The 22,378-nt window shown below is 40.1% G+C and overlaps 1 protein-coding gene across 2 annotated transcripts in view; it reads left to right on the top strand.

Moving 5' to 3' along the window:
* The first annotated feature begins 4,981 nt into the window (after positions 1-4,981).
* prps2 (phosphoribosyl pyrophosphate synthetase 2) overlaps positions 4,982-22,378 on the top strand; it is a 29,087-nt gene continuing 11,690 nt past the window's right edge. Inside the window, exon 1 of one of the 2 annotated variants that reach the window (XM_012956842.3) lies at positions 4,982-5,437. In XM_012956842.3, coding sequence (XP_012812296.1) covers positions 5,316-5,437 — 122 coding nt within the window. In that variant the 5' untranslated portion in view covers positions 4,982-5,315. 2 annotated transcript variants of the gene reach the window in all.

The following is a 22,378-nucleotide window of genomic DNA, read 5'->3' as shown; positions in this document are numbered from 1 at the left end:
TGATGGCACCCCTGGAAAAAGCTGTCAATGCAGAGAGAAACTGCAACGTTAAACTGATCTTTTAGTAGACTGAAAGTATGGAGAAAATGCCAGGTCCAGAGTATCTAGATAACAGGTCCCATACCTGTATTCAGATAATATTGAAATATTTGGTCCAACAAAAACAAAGGACAGAACAATTGATTATTCTGTATCTTTAGATGAAGGTTTGGAGTGGAGATGGCATAGTATGCTTTAAAAAATTAAATGGCTTAAATAATTTAGTCTAATATAAATCATATACTTGTAAAACATATCTGATACTCCTTTCTATAAAGTGCTAATACAGTCCCAATAAGTTCATCCACATGCTGTGGCCTTCCAAAACAACATAACCTCTGTAGGTATAGGATCTCTTATCCAGAATGCTTGGGGGCCTGGGGTTCTTCACATAAGGGAAGTTTCCTCGCAAAGGAACCTTGTGTATGCCTTCTCACTGGCGGTTAATATTATTGCCAGTGAATAGGCATTTCTGGGAGATTAGTTGTCAGCAGTAGCAGAGATATATTGTGGACAACTAATCTCCCTGTGGGACATTAGCCTAAAGGTAAGGGGGTTGTTTGATTATACTTCCTTTAACCAAATCTATAATGGATCAAACACTGATGTTACATGTATGAAACCCATCTTGATTGCAAGTTAGATTAAACTAATTATTTTATCTCAACTGAACATCGAAAAGAAGTTATATATCCAGTTAAATCTAAATTAGAGTGTATTTGGCAAAATAAATTAGGTTCTGCTTCCCAATGATGCAGCAAAGTAGGGTTAAAGTGGTTATTTTTTCACATATCGCTAAGTATAACAAACTGATTGAAGATAACATACTGTGACAATACATGAGAATACATGAATGTGAGAATCTGAGTTTTGGGTGGTTGGGTGCACACATTTTAATTAACTGTCTCATCTTACTAGTAAAATTTTTTTTATGTAAACGGAGAGGAATCTAATTAGAAAAAAAAATTCCAATCTAAAGTTACATTTAGTGAAAGGGGGCCAGGCTGGCATGGCAGGAGGTGCTGCCAGGTTAGTATTTTAAGTATCATAAGAATGAATCTTCTGAATGTATATTATATAGACATAGCTATCTCTATCTATGAGTTTGTTTTAAAATAAAAAATGTTATTCAAATACGATAAGGATGTTAATCTCTGTGAATAAAGTTGCCAGCAAGCTTGTTCATGGGGATCATTGTCTTTATAGCTGAGAGTGATCATCTTTAACTGCCAAACAATAACGGTGGCTTTGTCAGATTGATTATATAGAAAGACCTCTAAAGGGGCCTAAGGAAGAGGCAGTGAAGAAGGAAGATGAGGGTTCCAATAAGAACTGGACCACCCCACCCCAAAGTCTAATGTCTTGATACATTTCCCAGGCAACCCATTATCAGTGTGGGAGCCAGACTGCCCTGTCGAGCACTATGCAAAGGAGTGTACACTGTGTGAAATTTGTATTGAGTGCTTATTTGGTACCCTGAGTACCCCTGAAACTATAGCAGGGTAAACGTTGTCCAGTCTGAAGGTCAATTTGGGAAAAATTGGGGATTTTTATTTGCTTAAAAAAAAAAAAAAGGCCATGCACCTCAACAATAATTCATTAGAATTACAAGTTTATACAGACCCTTTTTTTAGGCAAAATCTGTGGGGTCTGTATATTTTTTACATTATGATCTAAATAATCCTGTTTAGGTGCAAAACAGTAATTCTGTGTGTTTGTCTGTTATGTAACTCAGGTATTTTTTCAGAATGTTATGACAAAAATAAAATGAGCCATTTAAAGATTCTTCATGTCAAGCTTTTTAATTTGGGTTACTGTATTTTTTCTTTGATTGCCTTTGAAGGGTCATATTGGACATATTGTTCTCTGAATAATAATAGCTTTTTGAATCTACATAATTTATCAAGCATTCTCTTTCAGAAATGGAGCATCCAAAAATATTCTCAGTTTTCTCTGTAAACTGTAATCAAGTGATTTTCTTTGATTAAATGTTATTCATTTTGCTTTATAAAACTTCCATACACAGATCTGGCTCCAGCATCCTCCAAATCCTTATTCCAAAGTGAATCAATGCCTTCTATATTTGACTTATAGAAGCAGAGACAAACACATTTCCCCAATTCTACTTCTATTTTGCACATTATTTATTAAACAAACATAAATTGATGGGTTGCTTGAATATTTACATACATTTTTTCCAATACGTTAGGTGGCCAGTTTTAAAATACATTAGTATTAGCCTTAAATTAGGTTAAAGCAGGTTATTTGGCCTATGTTAGCTTTTAAAATTATGTCACAGGAGCTTTGTACCCTGTGCATAACCATCATTTAAATCCTTAAAAGACTTCCAAAAATTATTATATGAACATAATACAAATATAAAAGAGAGCTAAGAAAATATTTGTCAGCTGTTACTGTTGGCCATGGGCAAATCATCACTGAATGAAATGTTAATTCTTGGGATTTCCTGGGCTACCATTCAAACTACCATCAAACAGGCCTGAAGAATACAAGAAGTTGAAAGGTGTTCCTTGTGGGTCTGGTTAGTGTCCACAGTGTTCTTCTGACAGTGAGTGATATCAGTTCAGTCAATGTAATTGATAAATATTCACACTACAGGTTTAAAAAGATTTTAAATCCACATTCAGGTAACCAAAGAGAACTCTTGTCTACACTTTGGCTATGCTATGAAATCTTTTTTGGTACTGATTTCTGTAATTCATTGTGGTAATTTTGTTCTTCAACTGTAACCACAAGAAGCAAGGACTTGATCCTTGTCTGCTTTGTAGATACCTTTGGGACTTTTAGAGGAATCATTAAAACATGTTTTTTTCTGTTATACAGATGATACTCACAGGGTTTTATTAATTTTAATGGCGCACTAATGACCCTCACTCCTGGACTCTGTCCCTGTACCCATCAAGAAGACGGGAGTCTCATATACAACAGTGAGCACAACTGCTAATTTTCCCTCTCAAAACCCTACACTGTGGGGGAAAAAAAATATTGAGGACTTGACATAGAGCACTGCACCATTTTTTATTATTTGTCAATAGTAGTAAATTAAGCCCTGGGTACCATAAACAGAAGCATTTTTGTTTCCATTGTATCTTCCTGACCTTTATCCATGATGACAAACAGAAATTACAAGCAGTTCTGGGGTTGGAGGGTTAATTAGATGATACTCTACCACTCCAGGATAATGACTACCAAGTTAAAGGAGAAGAATATCACTGGTGGCTGCCAAATGTTAAGAGAAGGAAATGTACAATCGCTGGGGGGTGCCAAACGTTACCTGATACCCTGGGCTGGTGCCCCTGTCAGCAGAAAACTGCACCGGCTCCATGTACCTGGGTGCAAGCAATCCTCTTCCTCCTGTATTCGTTCTTTGTGATCCCAGGGCCAACACATGCGCAGTACAATGAAAAATGTTAAAGTTTGGCTGTCCATTCCACTGCACATGCGCAAGTGGCACAAAGACAGATGAAGAAAGAAAACCTGTCTTGTCTTTTGGACAGGTGTTTCCATGTGATACTGTCATGATTTTTATGATATCCCTTTTATATCTAAATTACACTGTTGACATAGCAGTGTATCATTCAGCAGAGAAAAGTATTATCCTTTCCATAGATCTTCCCATTCATATTTGTTCACAAAAGATTTACTGGACAAGGGGTGTTTCCCAGTACTCACTGCCTGGCTGTCCCATCTGTCCAAAAACACAGCTTTTTCAGTGCCCAAGCAGTGGCATTTAAAGATCCTACTGAGAAGCACTTAGAGGTTAGTTTTCTGGTCAGCAGGATTTACCTTTAGGCCTGTTATTGTCAGTAGGGGAGCAGTGCAGTGCCCAGGCTCTCCTGGATGAAATTCATAATGCTAACCTGCATGTTCCTATTTGTCTAGATCACAAGTAGCTATGATTTGTTTTCCTTCAAACATTACTAATTTGTGACTCTACCATGCATTCTTAGTGCCTCGAGGTTTCCCCATGATTGTGGTGACAATGATAGTAGTTCTTTGACTTCAGATCCATACAGTAGACATACTTGGCTCTTCACCAGAACTCACTCTACTAGGGCTCTAAATAATATGGTCTTGTGCAGTGGCATATAGATATATATGAGTTTGATTTTTGTTAATGTGCCTCCCAAATGACTTGAGAGAAAGAGACAATGTATACACATGCTAATTCTTGTGCAATCCGGTTAGTTAAACAAGTTAACGTGTTATTTATATAGCATTATCATTCTCCGCAGGACTTTAAAGTGACAGTGACAATTAAAACTACTTCAGAAGTTATCATGTTGATATAGTGTGGTTAATAATAATAACATTTTTCCAAGTGACAAATTGTACTAAATGATCTTATCATGGAAAGAAGCCTCTGACACACATATTCCTTGGACTTTCTCATGATATCCATCCTGCAGCAAATTCCAAAATCCAAAGTGTACATTGGACAGGTAAGTCGATTTTAAGTACTTGAAAACTTAAATAAACTTAATTTTTTTTTCTGCAATCATATCGTTATTCAAAAACTTCTAGTGCAGCGAGTCACCTAAACACCCATCAGTAATATTCAGTCGAATGTTCAAGTTAGAGTAGTATTACGCACCTGTTATTTGTATACTTTGGCCCAACAGCTTTTACTTTTTATTTAGCCTATCAAATAGCTAGCACTGATTACTGGGAGCTGCCATAACATTTGTTTTGCTCTCCTATACTTGTTCCAGTTTTATTCGCTTTTCTGGCCCCAATAAACAAGTTAGCAAACATTTCCTTCAATTACGGACACGTCAGTGTGTTGGGAAGTTGGAAGTAACTTTCCTCAGACATTTCTTGCAGTTCTGCTGTGCGGGCCACATACGTGCCCAGTTTCCGAGCAGACGCGCCAGTTCTGAGGGAAGGCATGCTATTAGTAGAGGTGACCTGTAACTTTACGCCCCGCTATGGCTCTGCTACTACTCGCACTCGTGACTGGAGCTCAGGGAGGAACGAACCCACCTTTTTGGGGAGGAGACAGGGAGCCGAGGGCCGTCTGAGCAACAGGACACTGAGGCGGCATCACTTCCTTTTCGCGGCAACTCCCCCCTCCTGCCGCTGCTTCCACGGCAGCCACATGACACTGAGATACAGAGAAACTGAAGGAAAGAAACAAGAACCGTAACGAAGCGATTTCCCCCGGTCACAAGCAGCCCGTGCTGTGCAGCTCCCGCCCTTCTCTCTCTCTCCGCTTTCTACTATCGCTCTCTCCTTTCCGTCTCCCGCAAGTCGCCATGCCTAATATCGTGCTCTTCAGCGGCAGCTCACACCAGGATCTGTCCCAGAAAGTGGCGGAAAGGCTGGGACTGGAGCTGGGGAAAGTGGTGACAAAGAAATTCAGTAACCAGGAGACGAGGTGAGTCCGGGGGGGAAGGGGCTGACTGTCAGTGAGTAGCGGCGCTTCATGCCATGTTCTTCTCAGGAGGTCACAATACATATAATACATATAGCACATGTGCACCTCATAGCGCTACTAAATTTGGTGCTTAGTGTAGTGTGGGGCTTGGACATTTCCCCCTGTGACACATGGAGCCCAGTCACGTTGTCCTAGCTGCCAGCTCCATTCATTAATGCACTTCTTCCTCCCTATACGGCAAAACCAAAACATTCCCTGTTAAACTGCAGCTGCTAAGGATTGTGGGAGTTGTAGCAGCGCAGGATGTGCTATGGAGGGAGCAGGGATTAAGTGGGTTATTTTCTTGTTAACTTGGAGGTTTGTGCGGTCAGTTCAACAGTGTTATATCATTTGTGAATGCAGAATTTGTATCTAAAATGTGTATTAATCGTATAAGGAGATATCTTATTAAGTGGATACTATTGCTAGTGCTAGTTATCATAAATAAGTATTCTGAACATTCACTTCTTATCAGTCATTTATATAGCGGCAACGTTTTCATCATCATTCACGTCAGTCCGTGCCCCAGAGGTGCTTACAATTTAATCTCCCTATTACACACACACACTAGCATCAGTATTATCAGAAGCCAAGTAACCTTCCTGTATGTTTTGTGAGTGTGGGCGGAAACAAGTATACAGAGGAAACCCATGCAAGCATTTGAGAACTTTAATTTTTTTTTTTAACCATTATTTCTGTTCTATATAATAGAGGTCAAACTAATGGCTAATGGGGTGTCAAGTGTTGCTGGGAGTTGTAACTAGGTGAAAGTCTACATGTAGAGTGTTTCTATTTTTCCATTGTCTTCTATTTTCTTAGGCATATAATTGTCCCTAAGGTAGCTATGGGTACATGGCTGTTGGACCTGTTTCCTGGATCGAGCTGGCTGATGCTGGAATTTGTCTTCTGTCAGCCCCAGGGGGTTTGCTGCACAGCGTCTGGTTGCTAATGCTGTTCTCAGGAGAGCCATGTATATGCAGTGGCGTTAAACAGTGATAACAGTGCTTTAGAAATTAGTACACATGGTGCTACTTGTAGTCAGCTACTTTTTGCAACTACAAAACATTGCCTCTGCTAAAACACACATAGAGACAATTATCAGTATTGTCTATTTTGTAGCCATGACAAGTAGCTATGTGTGTCATTGCCCTTAAGGAAGTTTGGTACATGATGAAGATTAACTGAGTCACAGATATTAAGAAAAACATTTACTTACTGGCAATACCAGCCCATACAAATGGTTTTGGGTTTTATAGATTAATTGCTGCCATAAGACTGTCTGTTTTGCCCAGTTTAACTTCTTTATTGTGGGCAAGTTTGTCATTGATTCGTCTATTTACCAATCAGACTGTTTGTACCAGCTTGATAGCTACCCTGTTGCCTTGCTAGCTGCAAGGATGCAAGTTGGATTTTTTGTTTGGCTTTAAGGGCTCTGGCACACGGGGAGATTAGTCGCCCACGACAAATCTCCCTGTTCGCGGGCGACTAATCTCCCCGGATTGCCATCCCGCCGGCAAAAATGTAGGGATGGCACATGCCTCGCGAGGCAACTTCGGCGATTTGCCGAAATCGCCTGCGCAGCGTGTGCCATCCCACCAGCGACTTACATTTTCGCCGGTGGGATGGTAGTTCGGGGAGATTAGTCGCCCGTGACAGGGGAGATTTGTCGCGGGCGACTAATCTTCCCGTGTGCCAGAGCCCTAAAGGAGAATGCAAGTCAAAATTTAAAAAGCATACTGCCCAATAGTCCTCCTATTGTTTAGTAAAAACCCCACACTTTTGGCTCACCTAATCAAATATTTACTCAGTCACACTTACTTCACATTTTCTAGAACAGGCTGCCATCTCTAAAAAGGTATTCTCCCTTCCTTTCCCTCCTTGCTTCATACTGCACATGTGTTTCATTCCCTCCCCCCCTCCCCTCTGGCAGATCCGCTTCTGATTGACTGGTGGGCATGTGTAGCTCAGAACAGCAGACAGGATCAAGTTACACACATGCTCAGAGAATAGGAAGGCTGCCGCTGGCAGCCTACAGGCAGGACAGAGAGATTTCAGTGATGTCACTGTAGTCTTCACACTGCTGTTGGCTGCCAGAGAAGCAAGCAGGGATCTGGGCATTTAGATATGCAGTAAGTACTTAAAAAGAATGCCTTTAGACTTTTAATTTATATTAACCTTTCATTGTCCTTTAAGGTTATGTTGTGAACTGTACAATTACAAAGCTTGCGTTTTTAAACTCTCTTCTATACATTGGCTACAATATACATTTGACAACCAAAGAAAATCATTTTTGAAGACTTCTAGTAAAATTATAACACACTCCTCCCAAAGTACTATTCTTGTCACACCACCATATTGTTGACTTGCCAGGGATCCCTTGTGGTTGGTTTAGGCTGTGTGCATGCAGCCAAGTTTGTTCTAAACCCCCCAGTTGATTAAACCTTTTTTTGTAGCTTTTTATTTTAAATAATTTTTAAACTTACAAGTACCCTGAGTATTTGTCCATCTTAGAGCCCAGGCTACTTATTCTAAAAATTAAGATGTCTGTTCTAAAAACCGCATAGTTTTAATCCTTTTAAAAATGAGAACTTAATTAAGCACTACGATCCAAGAAATAGGGTGCTTTTGGGGGTTACTTGTGAAGTAATGTCTTCTTTCTTTCTTTTTTTTTTTAATCTGTGTATATTGAGAGTTCCTAATGCAAGCACTGCTCATTTTTACTGATCTTTCCATGGCATTGCGCAACCATTCATTTACTGAAGTGTCAAAGGTGATGAAATGATAATCTCTCAACCAGTGATTTGTGAGGGTTTGGGGTTTAGTCAGATAACAACTGAGGCTGTTATGTGTTGGTTAATTTCTTTGTAAAAGCAGAAATTTTGACAAGTTTAGGCAAGCTGGCCACAGGACCGTTTCCGCAGGCAGAGAAGAAGCCAATGCAAGGTGTTCCGCTCCTTCTTACAAGTGCACTGATGGGAATAGCATCAACCTGAGCACTCAAGGACCAAATTTCTGTGTAAAAATGCATACTTTTGCATTTACATATGGGAACTCAGGTAGAGAATTGGCCCTGTGGTCCACTAGCCTTAGGGTAATGCCAGACATAACAGTTGTGTTTCTTTTTTGTGTTTGTATTCTCCCAAGTGATTTTTAGCCTTGGCGACGGTAATTGACCCCATAAGTTAGTGTCTTTCAACAAACTAGCTTTTATCTTAAGGCTGGCAGCACACAGGGATATTATTTACCTGCGATAAATCTTTGATACCGCAGGCAACTAATCTCCCCGAATGCCTTCCCACCGGAAAGTATGTGAAACGCTGGTGGTATAGCACATGCGTTGCTTTGGTTTACCATAGTCGCCCGAAATTGCCTCATGAGGAAACTTTGGCCTTGGTAGCAAAGGTTTATAATGGGTGATTAATGTCCTTGTGTGCTTGCCCTCTTAGGGTTGCTCTGATACTGCCCCCTCCTTCTCCTATCCTACAGGTTAGTATATAAACATTGCAGCTAGTTTTGACCCTAAACCACCTGCGTCCAACACAACGCCATAAGGCAGCTGTATTTATACTAGCGGATATTTCTCCTGCTATGCCCACCTAAGGCATATTGGGATATTACAATGACGGGTGTAGGAGCCATCTGAGTGAGGACCACATCAACAAGCCAATGTGTTCCCTAATCTGACAGGAAAATCAAACCTGCCTGATTGACACAGGCCAATTTTCAGCCAGTTATCATTCGGTTTGAAGGACTTGAATTGGCAGCTTAAATTTGCCTGTGTATGGCTTTTACTTTTAGAATGTTGCATTCTTCCTAAAGTGCAGTGTTTTATCCCAATACAAAGTATATGTCATAGTTGTAATTTACAGGGTTATATCATAAAAGGTACAAAGCTTACCCACATCGGCTAACCCATATCAACCAATCAGATATTAACATTTAAACAGCTGACCAGCAAATGTTACCTGCTGACTAACTGCTAAAGGTTACTTGCCCATGGCAAGCTTTGCATCTGTTTTTACATTAACGCCTTTGAATGTAGGCACACATAACAAATTCAAAACCACATGCATGTGTTGAGATTAATTTCTTTACCATATGCTGTTGCATTTTCCTGGTGACTCTGTGTGGTATAAATTTGCAGTCTTGCTTGGTGATATGAATAAGGCAGTGCGCCACATGAGCACCTTATGGTTTGTGTTGGTGACTCAGCACCAGTGTGCCATTCTTAACCTGGCCATACTTGTCTGATTTTGGTCATACACCAGTTTTATCTGTACTGCCCAACCATCTGAGTATGTTTGGCCAGTTGAAAAGACCATTTAAAACAGTTAATCCTGCAATCCTGTTCCAGTTTTATAGGTTGTAATGGAAAGTTCTTCTGGGAAGGAAATTAAGTTAAAGTGATTGTCATGATTTTTATGGTATAATTTTTATTACTATATTACACTCTTCACATTGCAAATCATTCTACCATTTTACGTTTTTGAACCAATACATTTATATTTTGTTTAGTTGTTATATTGGTGTGTAGGCAGCCATTTTAGTGCATTGTGTCTGAGTCTGAGCTTTTAGAAGGAGCCAGTGCTACACACTAGAACTGCTTTCGATAACCTATTGTTTCCTCCTACTCCCATGTAACCGAAGGGGTCATAAGCCAGACTTGGATTTTTAATATTAAGTGCTCTTATCATATCAAGCATTAGGTGGGGCATGGGAATTTTTTTTAGCAATATAGGTGTCAGGGAGCTGCTTTCTTGTTACCTGCCCATTGTTTTGCTGATCTGCTGTTGGGGGGAGGGAGAGGAGGGGTGATGCTACTCCAAGTTGCAGTGCAGCAGTAAAGAGTGACTGAAGTGTATCAGAGCACAAGTCACATGGCTAAGGGCACATGAGAACGTAAGAATATGTTTAGCCCCATGTGAAATTTCCCAATATAAAAAATCTGTTGGGTCTTTTGAAAAATGAATATCAATGCACAATTCTGTTGGAGGAGCACTATTAGCTGATGCATTTTGGGGGAAAAAATGTTTTCTGTGACAGAATCCCTTTAAAGGAATACTGTCTCGAGAAAACATTTTTTCTTTGTTTTTTTTTAAAAATGCATCAGTTAATAGTGCTGCTCCAGCAGAATTTTAGAATTTCACATAGGGTTAGCCATAGTCTTCATGTCCCAGGGTGCCACAGCCATGCGACTTGTGCTCCGACGTCAGTTACACTTTACTGCGAACTGCAAGTTGGATTGATATCACCCTCTCCTTTTTCCCCCCCAGGGGCAGATCAGCAGAACAATAGGCAAGTAACCAGACAGCAGCTCCCTGACACCTCTGCTAAAGGATTCAGCTGCCTGAACTGATAATGCCTCCATGGGCTAATAGCACTGCTGGTAATGTCCTGAATTTTAGCAAGTGAGTAAACCGGCAAAACTGCCTATACTGCCTCCCAATAATATAGGGTGGCTTTAAGCAGTTTCTGCCAGCTAAAGTACACTGCCCCATGTGCTATTAGCCTCAACTAGCTTGTACACTAAATGAGATATATATATATAGTATGCCCTTGTAAATAATGTTACATTGGCTTCTATAAACAATAATTCCAGATCCTTAATGCATTATGCATTGAGGGGCAGAAGTAGTGGCACCCAGAATACATAAAATACAGTGAAAAGCAGTTTTGGAAGCAGTCCCAAATACATTAAAGGACAATGAAAGGTTAATATAAATTAAAAGTAAGTCTAAAGGCATTGTTTTTAAATACTTACTGCATATCTAATTTCCCAGATTCCTGCTTGCTTCTCTGAGATATGGTGCTGGCAGCCTACAGCAGTGTGAAGACTACAGTGACATCACTGAAATGTCTCGGTCCTTCCTGTAGGTGCCAGCGGCAGCCTTCCTGTTCTCTTAGCATGTGTGTAACTTGCTCCTGTCTGCTGTTCTGAGCTACACATGCCCACCAGCCAATCAGAAGAGGATCTGGCAGAGGGGGGGGAGGGAATGAAACACATGTGCAGTATGAAGCAAGGAGGGAAAGGAAGGGAGAATACCTTTTTAGAGATGGCTGCCTGTTCTAGAAAATGTGAAGTAAGTGTGACTGAGTAAATATTTGAGTGGTGAGCCAAAAGTGTGGCGTTTTTACTAAACAATAGGAGGACTATTGGGCAGTATGCTTTTTAAATTTTGACTTGCATTCTCCTTTAAAGGAGAAGGAAAGGCTAAATCACTGGAGGGTGGCAAATGTTAGGCACCACACCCCCCACTTCCCCCCAAGTAATTGTAATTGCTTACCTGATACCCCTGGCTGATGCGCCTGTTAGAAAAAAACTGCACCGACCGGGTATATGCGAGCATTCCTTTTCCTTCTGTCTCCTTTCTTCAGAATCGTGGGGCTGACGCATGAGCAGCTGATTGAGAAGCTCGCTGCATGCACAATAATTGAACAAGGAAAGGTTGCCCATATGCACCCCAGCTGGTGCAATTTTCCTTTAACAAGAGCACCGGCTGGGGGGTTGCAGGTAATCGATTACAATCACTGGGCATGCCTAACATTTTGACGTCTCCAGTGATGTAGCCTTTCCTTCTATTTTAAATACAGTGAGAAGCTGTGGGAACTTTAGCCCTAAATACATTAAATACAGTGAAGGACAGTGAGTTCTGACAACCAAGACCCCCTTTGCCCTTCCAAAAAGCAGGTTTCCTGAGGGCTGGAGAGAGAATCTCAGCATTGTAAAGTTCAGAACGTAGTCACAAAACATTTTCATTGCTAAACATGTTCACTATCCCCACTTAGTGGTAGGCATGAGAATAGCATCTAAGTAGGAGAAACCCTGTTTAGCTATTATGTGACTGATTTGTTTTGAAAGTATAGGAGCAGGAGAAACAATAGCTTATCTGAAAGTAGTTCTATGCTGTAGTGCTGGCTCTTTCTGAAAGCTCAGACTCCGGCACAATGCACTGAGATGGCTGCCTACACACCAATATTACAACAAAAAAATATATATTTGTTGGTCCAAGAATTGTAGAGTGAAGTATTTGTAATGTAAACTGTTAAATTTAGAAATAAAAAGTACACCATAAAAATCATGACAATCCCTTTAGCAGAGCTGTGTGCAATGTAATTGTAAGGTGTTTATTATGAATCAACATAACAATGTCACGGAGGCCATATACCTCTATCGCCCCTCGTGCAGTGTCCGTCCATTTAGAACTCCTTTTTACTTTTTTCAGGGACCTACAAAAATGGTGTTAAATCAGGGAAATGCATTATACATTTGTGGGACCATAAAAAAAAAGTGTAAAGTGCAGGAAATATTAAAATCTTTTTTTTTTTTTTTTAACACTATATGACATGAAAGTAAAAGTCTGCTTATGTGGAAAAGGTCTACCACAGTGCTGTCTAACTGGCGGCCTGCGGGCCGCATGCGGCCTGTGAACCCCCCCTGTGTGGCCCCCCCACCTGTCTGGCTGCTTTGATGGCTTACCCTTGTATAAGCTTTACATGGTATCAGTACTGAGACTAACGGGCCCCCTGCATGGTTCTCACCTCAGATTCAAGATGTAATCCCTCTGTATTGTTTAAACATGTAATCCCCTGTACTGTTCACATCTTTTAATCTATGCATTGTTCAACCCCTGCAGTGTTCACACCTCAGGCTGTAATCACCCACATTGTTCAACTGTTCACACCTCAGGCCTGTGTGTAGGCAGCATGGGGCAGGGAGGGTATGGCACAAACAGGCAGCATAGGACAGGGAGGGTATTGAACACACAGGCAGGGTAGGGCAGAGTATGGCACACACAGGCAGAATAGGGCAGAGTATGGCACACACAGGCAGCATATGGCAGGTAGAGTATGGCATACAGGCAGGGTAGGGCAGAGTATAGCACACACAGGCAGGGTAGGGCAGAGTATGGCACACACAGGCAGCATATGGCAGGTAGAGTATGGCACACAGGCAGGGTAGGGCAGAGTATGGCACACAGGCAGGGTAGGGCAGAGTATGGCACACACAGGCAGGGTAGGGCAGAGTATGGCACACACAGGCAGCATATGGCAGGTAGAGTATGGCACACAGGCAGGGTAGGGCAGAGTATGGCACACACAGGCAGCATATGGCAGGCAGAGTATGGCACACACAGGTAGCGTAGGGCAGACAGAGTGATACCCTATGCTGCCTGTGGGAGGTGAACCTGGCAGGGGTTTGTTCTGGGAGTTTGTTAGCAGTTGGAAATAGCCAGTAAATGGTCCCTAAGGTGTGTAATTATGTACTGGGGGTTGCTGTGCTATCCACAGGGGAAGAGTCATATGGATTTTAGGGTGTGTCTTAATATGACATAATATAATTCTTTCACATATGAATGATGGTTGATATCCCTGCAGTGAGGACCAAGCATTTGGGTTTTTGCTGCACTACCACCATTGTGATAAAATGGGTGAAGTTTGAAGTGGGTGTGGTTTAAAAGGGGGGAGTGGCTTCCATTAGCGGCCCTCCACCATGTATGCGCAAGAAATTCCGGCCCTCGGCACCGCAGAAGTTGGACAGCACTGGTCTACCACATGCAGATGTTGTAATCAGTAAGCTTTTTCCAAAGAATCAGTGTGCATGTGTGCATCAGAAATAACTGCACTGCAGCTCATCACATAATATCCCCATATATAATATTTTTATTCCCATTTTTTTGTGTGCTTCAGTTTAGGGGTGAGGTTTCAGGATGGGGCAGGGGACAAAGTGTAGATAACAGGATCACTATCCTGCTATTGGTGCCTCTGGCCATAAGAGCTTGCACTCCAGAATGGACCAATGTGTTAGACACCGCCCAGTGAATATCATCGCTAACTTGACTAGACCCGAGGCCAGTGCTTCTATCCACTGGAAAGTGCACCGGTCCAGGTGCTGCATTGGTCTTCTGCATTGGTCCGCCATCTTGCATGATGCCCCAGTGATCCTTTGTGCTGTCCTGATTGCATGCACGTGCAGTAGAGTGAAATTCATGATTTTAAAATTGAAGTCCAGTCTTTACTGCACATGTGTGGTTTCCAGGACACCTGAAAAGGATTGCTTGGGGCATTGGATGTAAGGTAAGCAATGATGTTCACTGAGGGGGATGTCTAACACATAGTCACCCCCAGGGAATTTCCCTTTACTTGTCCTTAAAAGGTACTTTTAAAGCCACCAAGGTACCTCACCAGATTGTTCTGATGTACAGCACTGTTGCAGCTGACACATCGGAACACCAGAGCTATTGCCACCTAAAAGGTGGTGGTAGCTCTGGGATCCCTAAAGTTGCCAGCATCAGCACAGCAATATTGCGCCTAAAGAATAAGGTACAGACAAAACTTTTACATGCTCTAACTAAGGCACACAACTGCAGCAGTCGATATGCACTTTCCCACATGCTATTGGTTCACATTTAGATTAATGGTAAATCTTCATCAAGTGACAGATAGTGTCAGATAGGGATTGCTTTGGATTTGTTGTTCCCCCCCTAGATTGTTTTGCCTGTATTGATGTAAAAATGGACCAATTATTTAGTTTAGGTAAATGGACCAATTATTTAGTTCAGGTGTGTAGGATCCTTAGAAAGATTAGTGTACATGGGGGGGGGGGAAGTATTACCTGCGATGTCATCACGAACTTCAACATCTGAGGTATGCATCTGTTTTGAAACAAGTGCTATGGACTGATGACAAAAAAATTTATCTCTTTGGCCAAAGTCATCAGAGATTTGTTTGAAGGAAGAAAGGAGCAACAAAAGGTTTTAAAATTGCCCTTACAAACCACTAACATAGAGGGATGTTTTAGCTTTAACTTTTAGTATGTTATAGAATGAAGACTTCTGAGCAACTTTTCAATTGGTCTTTATTTTATTTTTATTTTTTGAATTATTTGCGGCTTCCTTAAACTATTTGTGGTATTCAAATGGGGGTCACTGACCCCAGCAGCCAAAAAGTATACAACCGCTTCATCATTGAAACACTGTAGGTAGACCTTAACCATGCAAGACCACTCAATATCTCTGAATTAAAGAGTGGTCTGCAAGGAAAAGGGGGCAAATGTCGCCAACAAGAACCGAAAGACTCTTAGCTGTATACAGAAGATGTTTAAAAGCTGGAATATGTGCAAGAGAGGGGTATTACAAAATACTGACTTACTAGGGTTCCATGTTTTTTGCATTACGGTTTTATTTGCTCCTATGTTTTTAAGTTTGGGAAATAAAATGTGACTGCATTATTCCAGCAGTTGCTTACTACTTTCCTATTACAAAATTAACTAAATATGTGATTTGGCAAGGGGTGCCCAAACTCTTGCTGTCGCTGATAACAGATAAGGCTGATGCCACACCAGGCGTAGGGCTGATTTTTTCGGCAAGCGGAAAAACGCTTGCCGAAAATTCAGCCCTACGCCTGCTACTTGTGCCTGCACCCGAATGAATGGGATACGCTCGGGTGCAGGCACATGTAGCCGATATACGCATGAAAACGCGTGAGAATGCAAAGTCTCGCGTTTTCATGCGTATATCGGCTACATGTGCCTGCACCCGAGCGTATCCCATTCATTCGGGTGCAGGCACAAGTAGCAGGCGTAGGGCTGAATTTTCGGCAAGCGTTTTTCCGCTTGCCGAAAAAATCAGCCCTACGCCTGGTGTGGCATCAGCCTAAGCTGTGTAGAAAACAATGGGTTTACTGGTTACACAGGTCGATGAACAGGAGCTGAAGGCTATTTATGGCTCTCAGAAAACTGCTCTTATATAAAATAAGGACATTTGTTCGAAATAAATAGTTTTTGTAAGTGCTCAATCAACAAACTGTAAATGTAAAAAATATATATATTTTTACTTTTGACTGGTCATTAGAGTTCTCGATGTGTTTGAGTAAAGAAGAAGCTGGGATTTGTTAGCAGTATCTCAAAACTCTCTCCTATGCTTAATTGAAGATATCAAAGCATTTAGCAGTGTTTATAGTACAGGTATCGGACCCCTTATCCGGAAACCCGTTATCCAGAAAGCTCTGAATTACGGAATGCCCGTCTCCCATAGACTCCATTTTAATCAAATAATTCAGAATTTTAAAATTGATTTCCTTTTTCTATGTAGAAATAAAACAGAACCTTGTAATTGATTCCAACTAAGATATAATTAATCCTTACTGGATGCAAAACAATCCTATTGGGTTTAATGTTTTATTGATTTTTTAGTAGACTTAAGGTATGGAGATACAAATTACGGAAAGACCCCTTATCCGGAATACCCTTGGTCCCGAGCATTCTGGATAATGGGTCCTATACCTGTATATGTTTGTTATGTAGTAATATTTATAACCATGGAAATGTGTACCAAATATTTGTATTATTTTACTTTTATATTTTCATTATTACTTGACATTTTTGGTGAAAAATATCTTGTGATCAAATTCAGCAGAGCTAGTTATTTAATAAATTGCTGCAGCTCATAAATCCTTAAGCTTCATGTTTATAAAATCAGGACTAATTTGTTCAGCTTTTGTAATGATTTTAGAATGTTTTTGCACATAAGCATTTCCTTTTCAGAAGAGCATTAGATCAGGAGGTTTGCACTGAATGAGTCAATGGAATGCTGGCCACCATTCATGCATGAGTAGTGCTTGCTTGGTTTGTTCTTGTTCCAGCAGCAAAACCATGGCATGTTTGGCTCGCCAAGCAAAACGTCACTAAAAAATAATGTTAGGTTTAAATGGAAATATTTCATTTGTGTGAATGGTTGTGTTATTATGGAAACACAGCTTGGTTTTGTCATTCAGAAAGAGCATGATTTTTTTTTTTGTCATGTAATACACGTTGTGCTAATTGCGTTGTCATGTCGTTTCAAGCAGCACAGAGACCGGACTTTACTGCTGACATAATGCAGCAGGTGTGGGGGTGGGGGAGAAAGATTTTGTATTGTATGCACTGTGTACCTGGCAGGTGCATGTTAGGAGCTTGGTTGCCAAGGTGCATTACTTAAATGGATTTTCTGCAAATTGAATTGGAAGGGTCAGATGGAAAATTTCAACTGCTGTAACAATATGGTGCAATTGCATTATTTCAGGCATAGTGTTTTTTGTTTTTATCTCTCCCATAAATCATTGCATAATTTCCCATGCTCGCACTTTCTAGGCATTCTATTTCAGTTCCTTCAATGTTATATTTCAGTTCCTATTCGATCTTTATAATTGCTTGTGTTGCAATTTGTAAAATTTTATTCCATAAATTAATTGGTCACCAGCCTTTTAAATAAAGCACATAAACTTTGGTGGATGGTTTACTCCAGATAATACTGGACTAATACAGCATGGGTTATTTCAGTTAGACTTCATAGTTTCCATGCCTTTGGGTCTATTCTTAAAGACTTCAAAACTATTAAAACTATTTCTGTTTATTTGGACATGTTCTAGACCAGACTGGGTTTAGTTCCCTGCAGGGGTTATTTGTGGAATAGAAAGTTCCTTCGTCTCACCACTCATGTACTACCAGCATACAAAATTCTTAATGCTAGAATCAGCATGGCACATTCTGACTTTAAAGAGATCTCATTGCTAATTGTCAGAAACATGATTCACCTCCCACAAAATCTGGTATGGACTGGTTTAATAGTCAAACAAGCAAAATTAAAAACACCCATACACAACTAGTTATCCTTGGCTAATGGTACACAGAGCATGAAGTCACATTTCATGTAGGGAAGAAGCACACCTTCATGCCAGCAAATGCCTTTAACACATTTATTGCAGAAATATATAGCAATACAGAAAAAACTTCTCTATACTCCCAATACTTTAAGTACCATACAAATCATGTGATACAAACATATGACTTATTTAACCCTTTCCAGACTGTATAATTTAAAAAGTCCAATACAGCCACTCCATGTTTTATTAATATAGTTCTCAAAAATCCAGTTTCACTGCAATCCTTATAATTCATTACCTGTAAAAATGTAACAATAAAGTATCACATTCAAAACAGCAGCTGATACGTTATATATCAATAAATAAATACAAAGTACATTTCATAAAAAGCATTGTAAACTAAAACTTTCATTTAATTCTTGTGGAGAAAGAGAGTTTAATTTTTTAATCCACACTGTTTCTCTTCTTAATAAATGTTGACTCTGATTACCACCCCTGAGCCAAGTAACTTGCTCAAGTATTGCCCATCTCATTGTGCAACTGTATGCTTAGCATAATAAAAATTTTTGTTATTAAAATTGTTTTGATAGCTCGGATAAATTCTTTTTATAGACAATATCATCTTGTTTATCTTTTTCTTTCTATGGCGTATAGTTCCATATGTTACTCTTAAGTTCATTTAACTGGGTTGTTATGGTTTTAGCTGTCTGTCCAACATAGGATAATCCACATAGACTACCCCAGAACAATTACAGTGAAGTGTCCCTTGATCTCTATTGGCGTACTTTTGGTAGGATGCGCAATAGTTTCACCACGTATGATGCCTGTGCATTGTACACGCACACCACAACCAAACACCCCTATCTTTAAAGGAGCAAATAAACCACTTTTTTATCCTTCTGTAATACATTTTTAGGTGCCATCTGTCCTATTGTTTTACCCCTTCAATAAGAAAACAACTAAGCCTCTCCAAACTTCCCAATCCATCCCCATCCAAAATTCTTTTGATATGTGGAGATACAGTGCCAAATGTGGAAGCAGAAGGGACTTTTCTGCCTTTGATTTTAGAACTCTTCCTCTTACCCTTCATTATAGCCCCTCTGCAAATTTTTTTTTTTTTTTTTTTTTTTTTTTTTTTTAACTATTGCATCTGCCTCAAGTTCATATAGGCTATCATTTGATGTAATGCATCTCACTCTGTTTAATCGACTGTATGGAAGACTTTTGAAAACTCATCACAGACATCTAAGGAACATATCTATCTGGAAGCTGGCAGAAACATGATTCACCTCCCTTGATATCTGGTATGGAGTGGTTTAATAGCCAAACAAGCAAAATAAAAACACCTATACACAACTAGTTGTCCTTGGCTAATGGTACACAGAGCATGGACAATCACCACTCACCACATGTCATCGTTCTACATGCTATCAAATGAATAGGGTCCTTTCAGCTGGGTATTCTGATCATCGACAGGCAGAGAGGGGTGTTTTGTCCATCGCTGTTTTCTGTCTGAAGGCAGGAGCTGACAAGAAGCCTTGTGTGTTATAGGTCTTACAGGGGATAGGAGATGGGTGGCCTTCAAGAAGTGGAATAGGGACCATTCTCTATGGTTAATGCTGCAGGACTTAAGTGCTTCAATATAATAATCAAACATTTCCATTACTTTGTCCCTTAATTGCCCTTTTGGAATATGGCATATAAGCATATTATTTACAGTTACTTTTTAACTGGCTGGAAAACACCTGATCATGGCAGCTGGGCCTGTAATTTACTTCAGTTGAAGAAACAACCAAGAACAGCAGGGACGAAAGGCTAGAGTTTGCATTTCTTCACCAAAATCTGTCGTGTGTGCCAACGTGGATGATTCCCGTGTGATGAATCATCATACATGGGCAGATTTTAGCTGCTTAAGCCCGACTTGCCAACTTATCAGCCCATGTTTAAGGCCTTCTGACAGGCCTTCCCTATTGATATGTGGGCAAAAATTGTCCAGATGTCGATTGGACAGGCTCAATTTTTTTTATACACTCTGGCTTTTTCTATGCCCATCATTGACAATATCACCCACCCAAGATGGGCGTATCGGGGGGGAAAGATTTGCTCCTTTGGTGAGCTCACCAAATGAGCAAATCTTACCGTGAAATGCCATCTTGCGTTAGCAGCCACTGGCTTACAGGCAGGCTCTTACAAGCTTGTGCACAAATGTTTACATTAACATGTTTTTGAATTTAGTACATCTGTATGTGATATTCACAATTTGAATATTGTCATGTTTTGGGCCACAACCCCATATCAATATAGGCCCTGCATGGTCTGTAACCCCTTCTACTTTTTTATGTTTGTGTCTGTATTCGGCATGCTAAGCCACAAAACAGAACTGTAAGTTTTTCTATAGGAAGGTCCACAAATTTTATCCCATCCAAGTTTTTATAACCAAGAAGTGCATTATCTCTGTGCAGTTGCAAGAAAATCTGATAGCTGTTTTCATGCACCCAGCTTATTTTAATTTCGCATTGATAGGAATGCCTCTCAATTAAAAGATGGCTGCAGTAATGCTGTGTGAAAATAATGTGGACACATACTATTTAATGCCCTGAGAGCTTTGCTGTCCTGGCATCAGTACAAACAGGACGTAGCGTAAATATTTGAAATTGCATGTCATAATTACAGAATTGCACGTCATAATTACATTCTGTACTATAACCTTCACTTTGGTGTAATAGGTATTTAATCAGAGTAAAAATCATTTAAAACTGCTATTCAGTAATCAGCACTTTGACATTATGCTAGTTTCAGCATCATTAAAAAGCCAGGTATTTTTTAGCACCCTGTCTCTTGCGTGGCATGCAAATGTGTGTAAGTAATAAACACTGATTAACTGTGTCAGGTAATGGCAGAAGCCGCTTTTGAAATGTTCTTCTTTTTATCCATTGTATAAACTTCTTTTGCTTGCTTTGGATAGTGAAATTTAGTGAACGAATATACTCCACAGAGATAGATAAATATAAGTTTAAAGCTGGCCATACACTATAAAAGGTGAGGTGGCCAATCAAGTGGATATTTCCCATGATATTGGGTTAATGCAATCATTTGGCCCTCAGATTACAGCGAAGGGCCATTGGAGCGAGGAACACATCAACAAACTGATGCAGTCCTTGATCCAACAGAAACATCAAACCTTCCTCTTCCATAGCTGGGTGATTTTTGGGCATATATCAGTCAGGTAGGCTTGTTGGAGTACCACATACATGAGCAGATAAGCTGTTGAATCGGTCTGAAGGACCCAAATTGTCATCTTTAATCTGGTACCTTAAGTCAGTGTCAATATTAATGGACTTTGGTGTTGTGATCATCACTAAAGCTTTTCCCTTGGTGGCTTTTTATCATCCCAAAAATACAATTGCTGGTCCAGGGTGTTACTCACGTCAGTCAAGGACCTATGCTCAGTAATGGTCTTTTTAAATCAACTACAAGTACTGCTAATATGTTGTAGCCCCCCCCCCCCCCCCCCCCAGCACTGCCTGACCAAATAGCACTCCTACATTCATCATTTGTCTGTCTGCTTCAGGTAATACATGCTCACTTGTGCTTATGCGTGTGTGTTGTGAGTATGTAAAAGGCAAAAAGTTTGATAACAATTTGCATACAACACACATACAAATGCACAATTTTGGCTAGTGTACATACGCATGATTCTTTTTATTTTATTGTTTAGTGTTGTTTTACACTGAAGTGTTATTACCTAGTGTGAGACGTTTTTTATTTTATTTGAGTGATTGTATTGCATTTTTAAAGAATTTACTGGACTTTTACTGCTGCCGTATTGTTTTTTTAAACCTTTTGTGTGCAAAATGTTCATTTTGGGGCCCCTATTTGCCACATAGTTTTGCAGTCCTTTGCATATCAAGTGGGTTTTTGGAAATTTTGTAAAACCTGCAAGCTTTAGCAGAGTTTTGTAGTTTGGTAGTTAGTTTTTGTCAGTGGAGGAGACTATTGCTGATCCCCACTAACTGCTTCCTTGTAGAGATTAGCAGCACATAGCAGGAAGAGCCTGAGCAACTCTAGGACTGCTTTATGGCTATCCATACTACGTGTTTGCATATTATGAATTGTATAGTCTGGCAATAAATGTTGATTAATAATTTTTAAACAGAGTAACTGTATCTTTAAGCTGGTAATTTAATGAGTATCAAAGACAATCAAGAGAATATTTATATACTACAGTTCTATGAATATGCAAGTCACCTGTTGGTTTCACTG

This window comes from Xenopus tropicalis, chromosome 2 (assembly GCF_000004195.4).
Source record: "Xenopus tropicalis strain Nigerian chromosome 2, UCB_Xtro_10.0, whole genome shotgun sequence".
Lineage (NCBI taxonomy): Eukaryota > Metazoa > Chordata > Amphibia > Anura > Pipidae > Xenopus > Xenopus tropicalis.
This window is presented reverse-complemented; position numbering and strand designations above follow the sequence as displayed.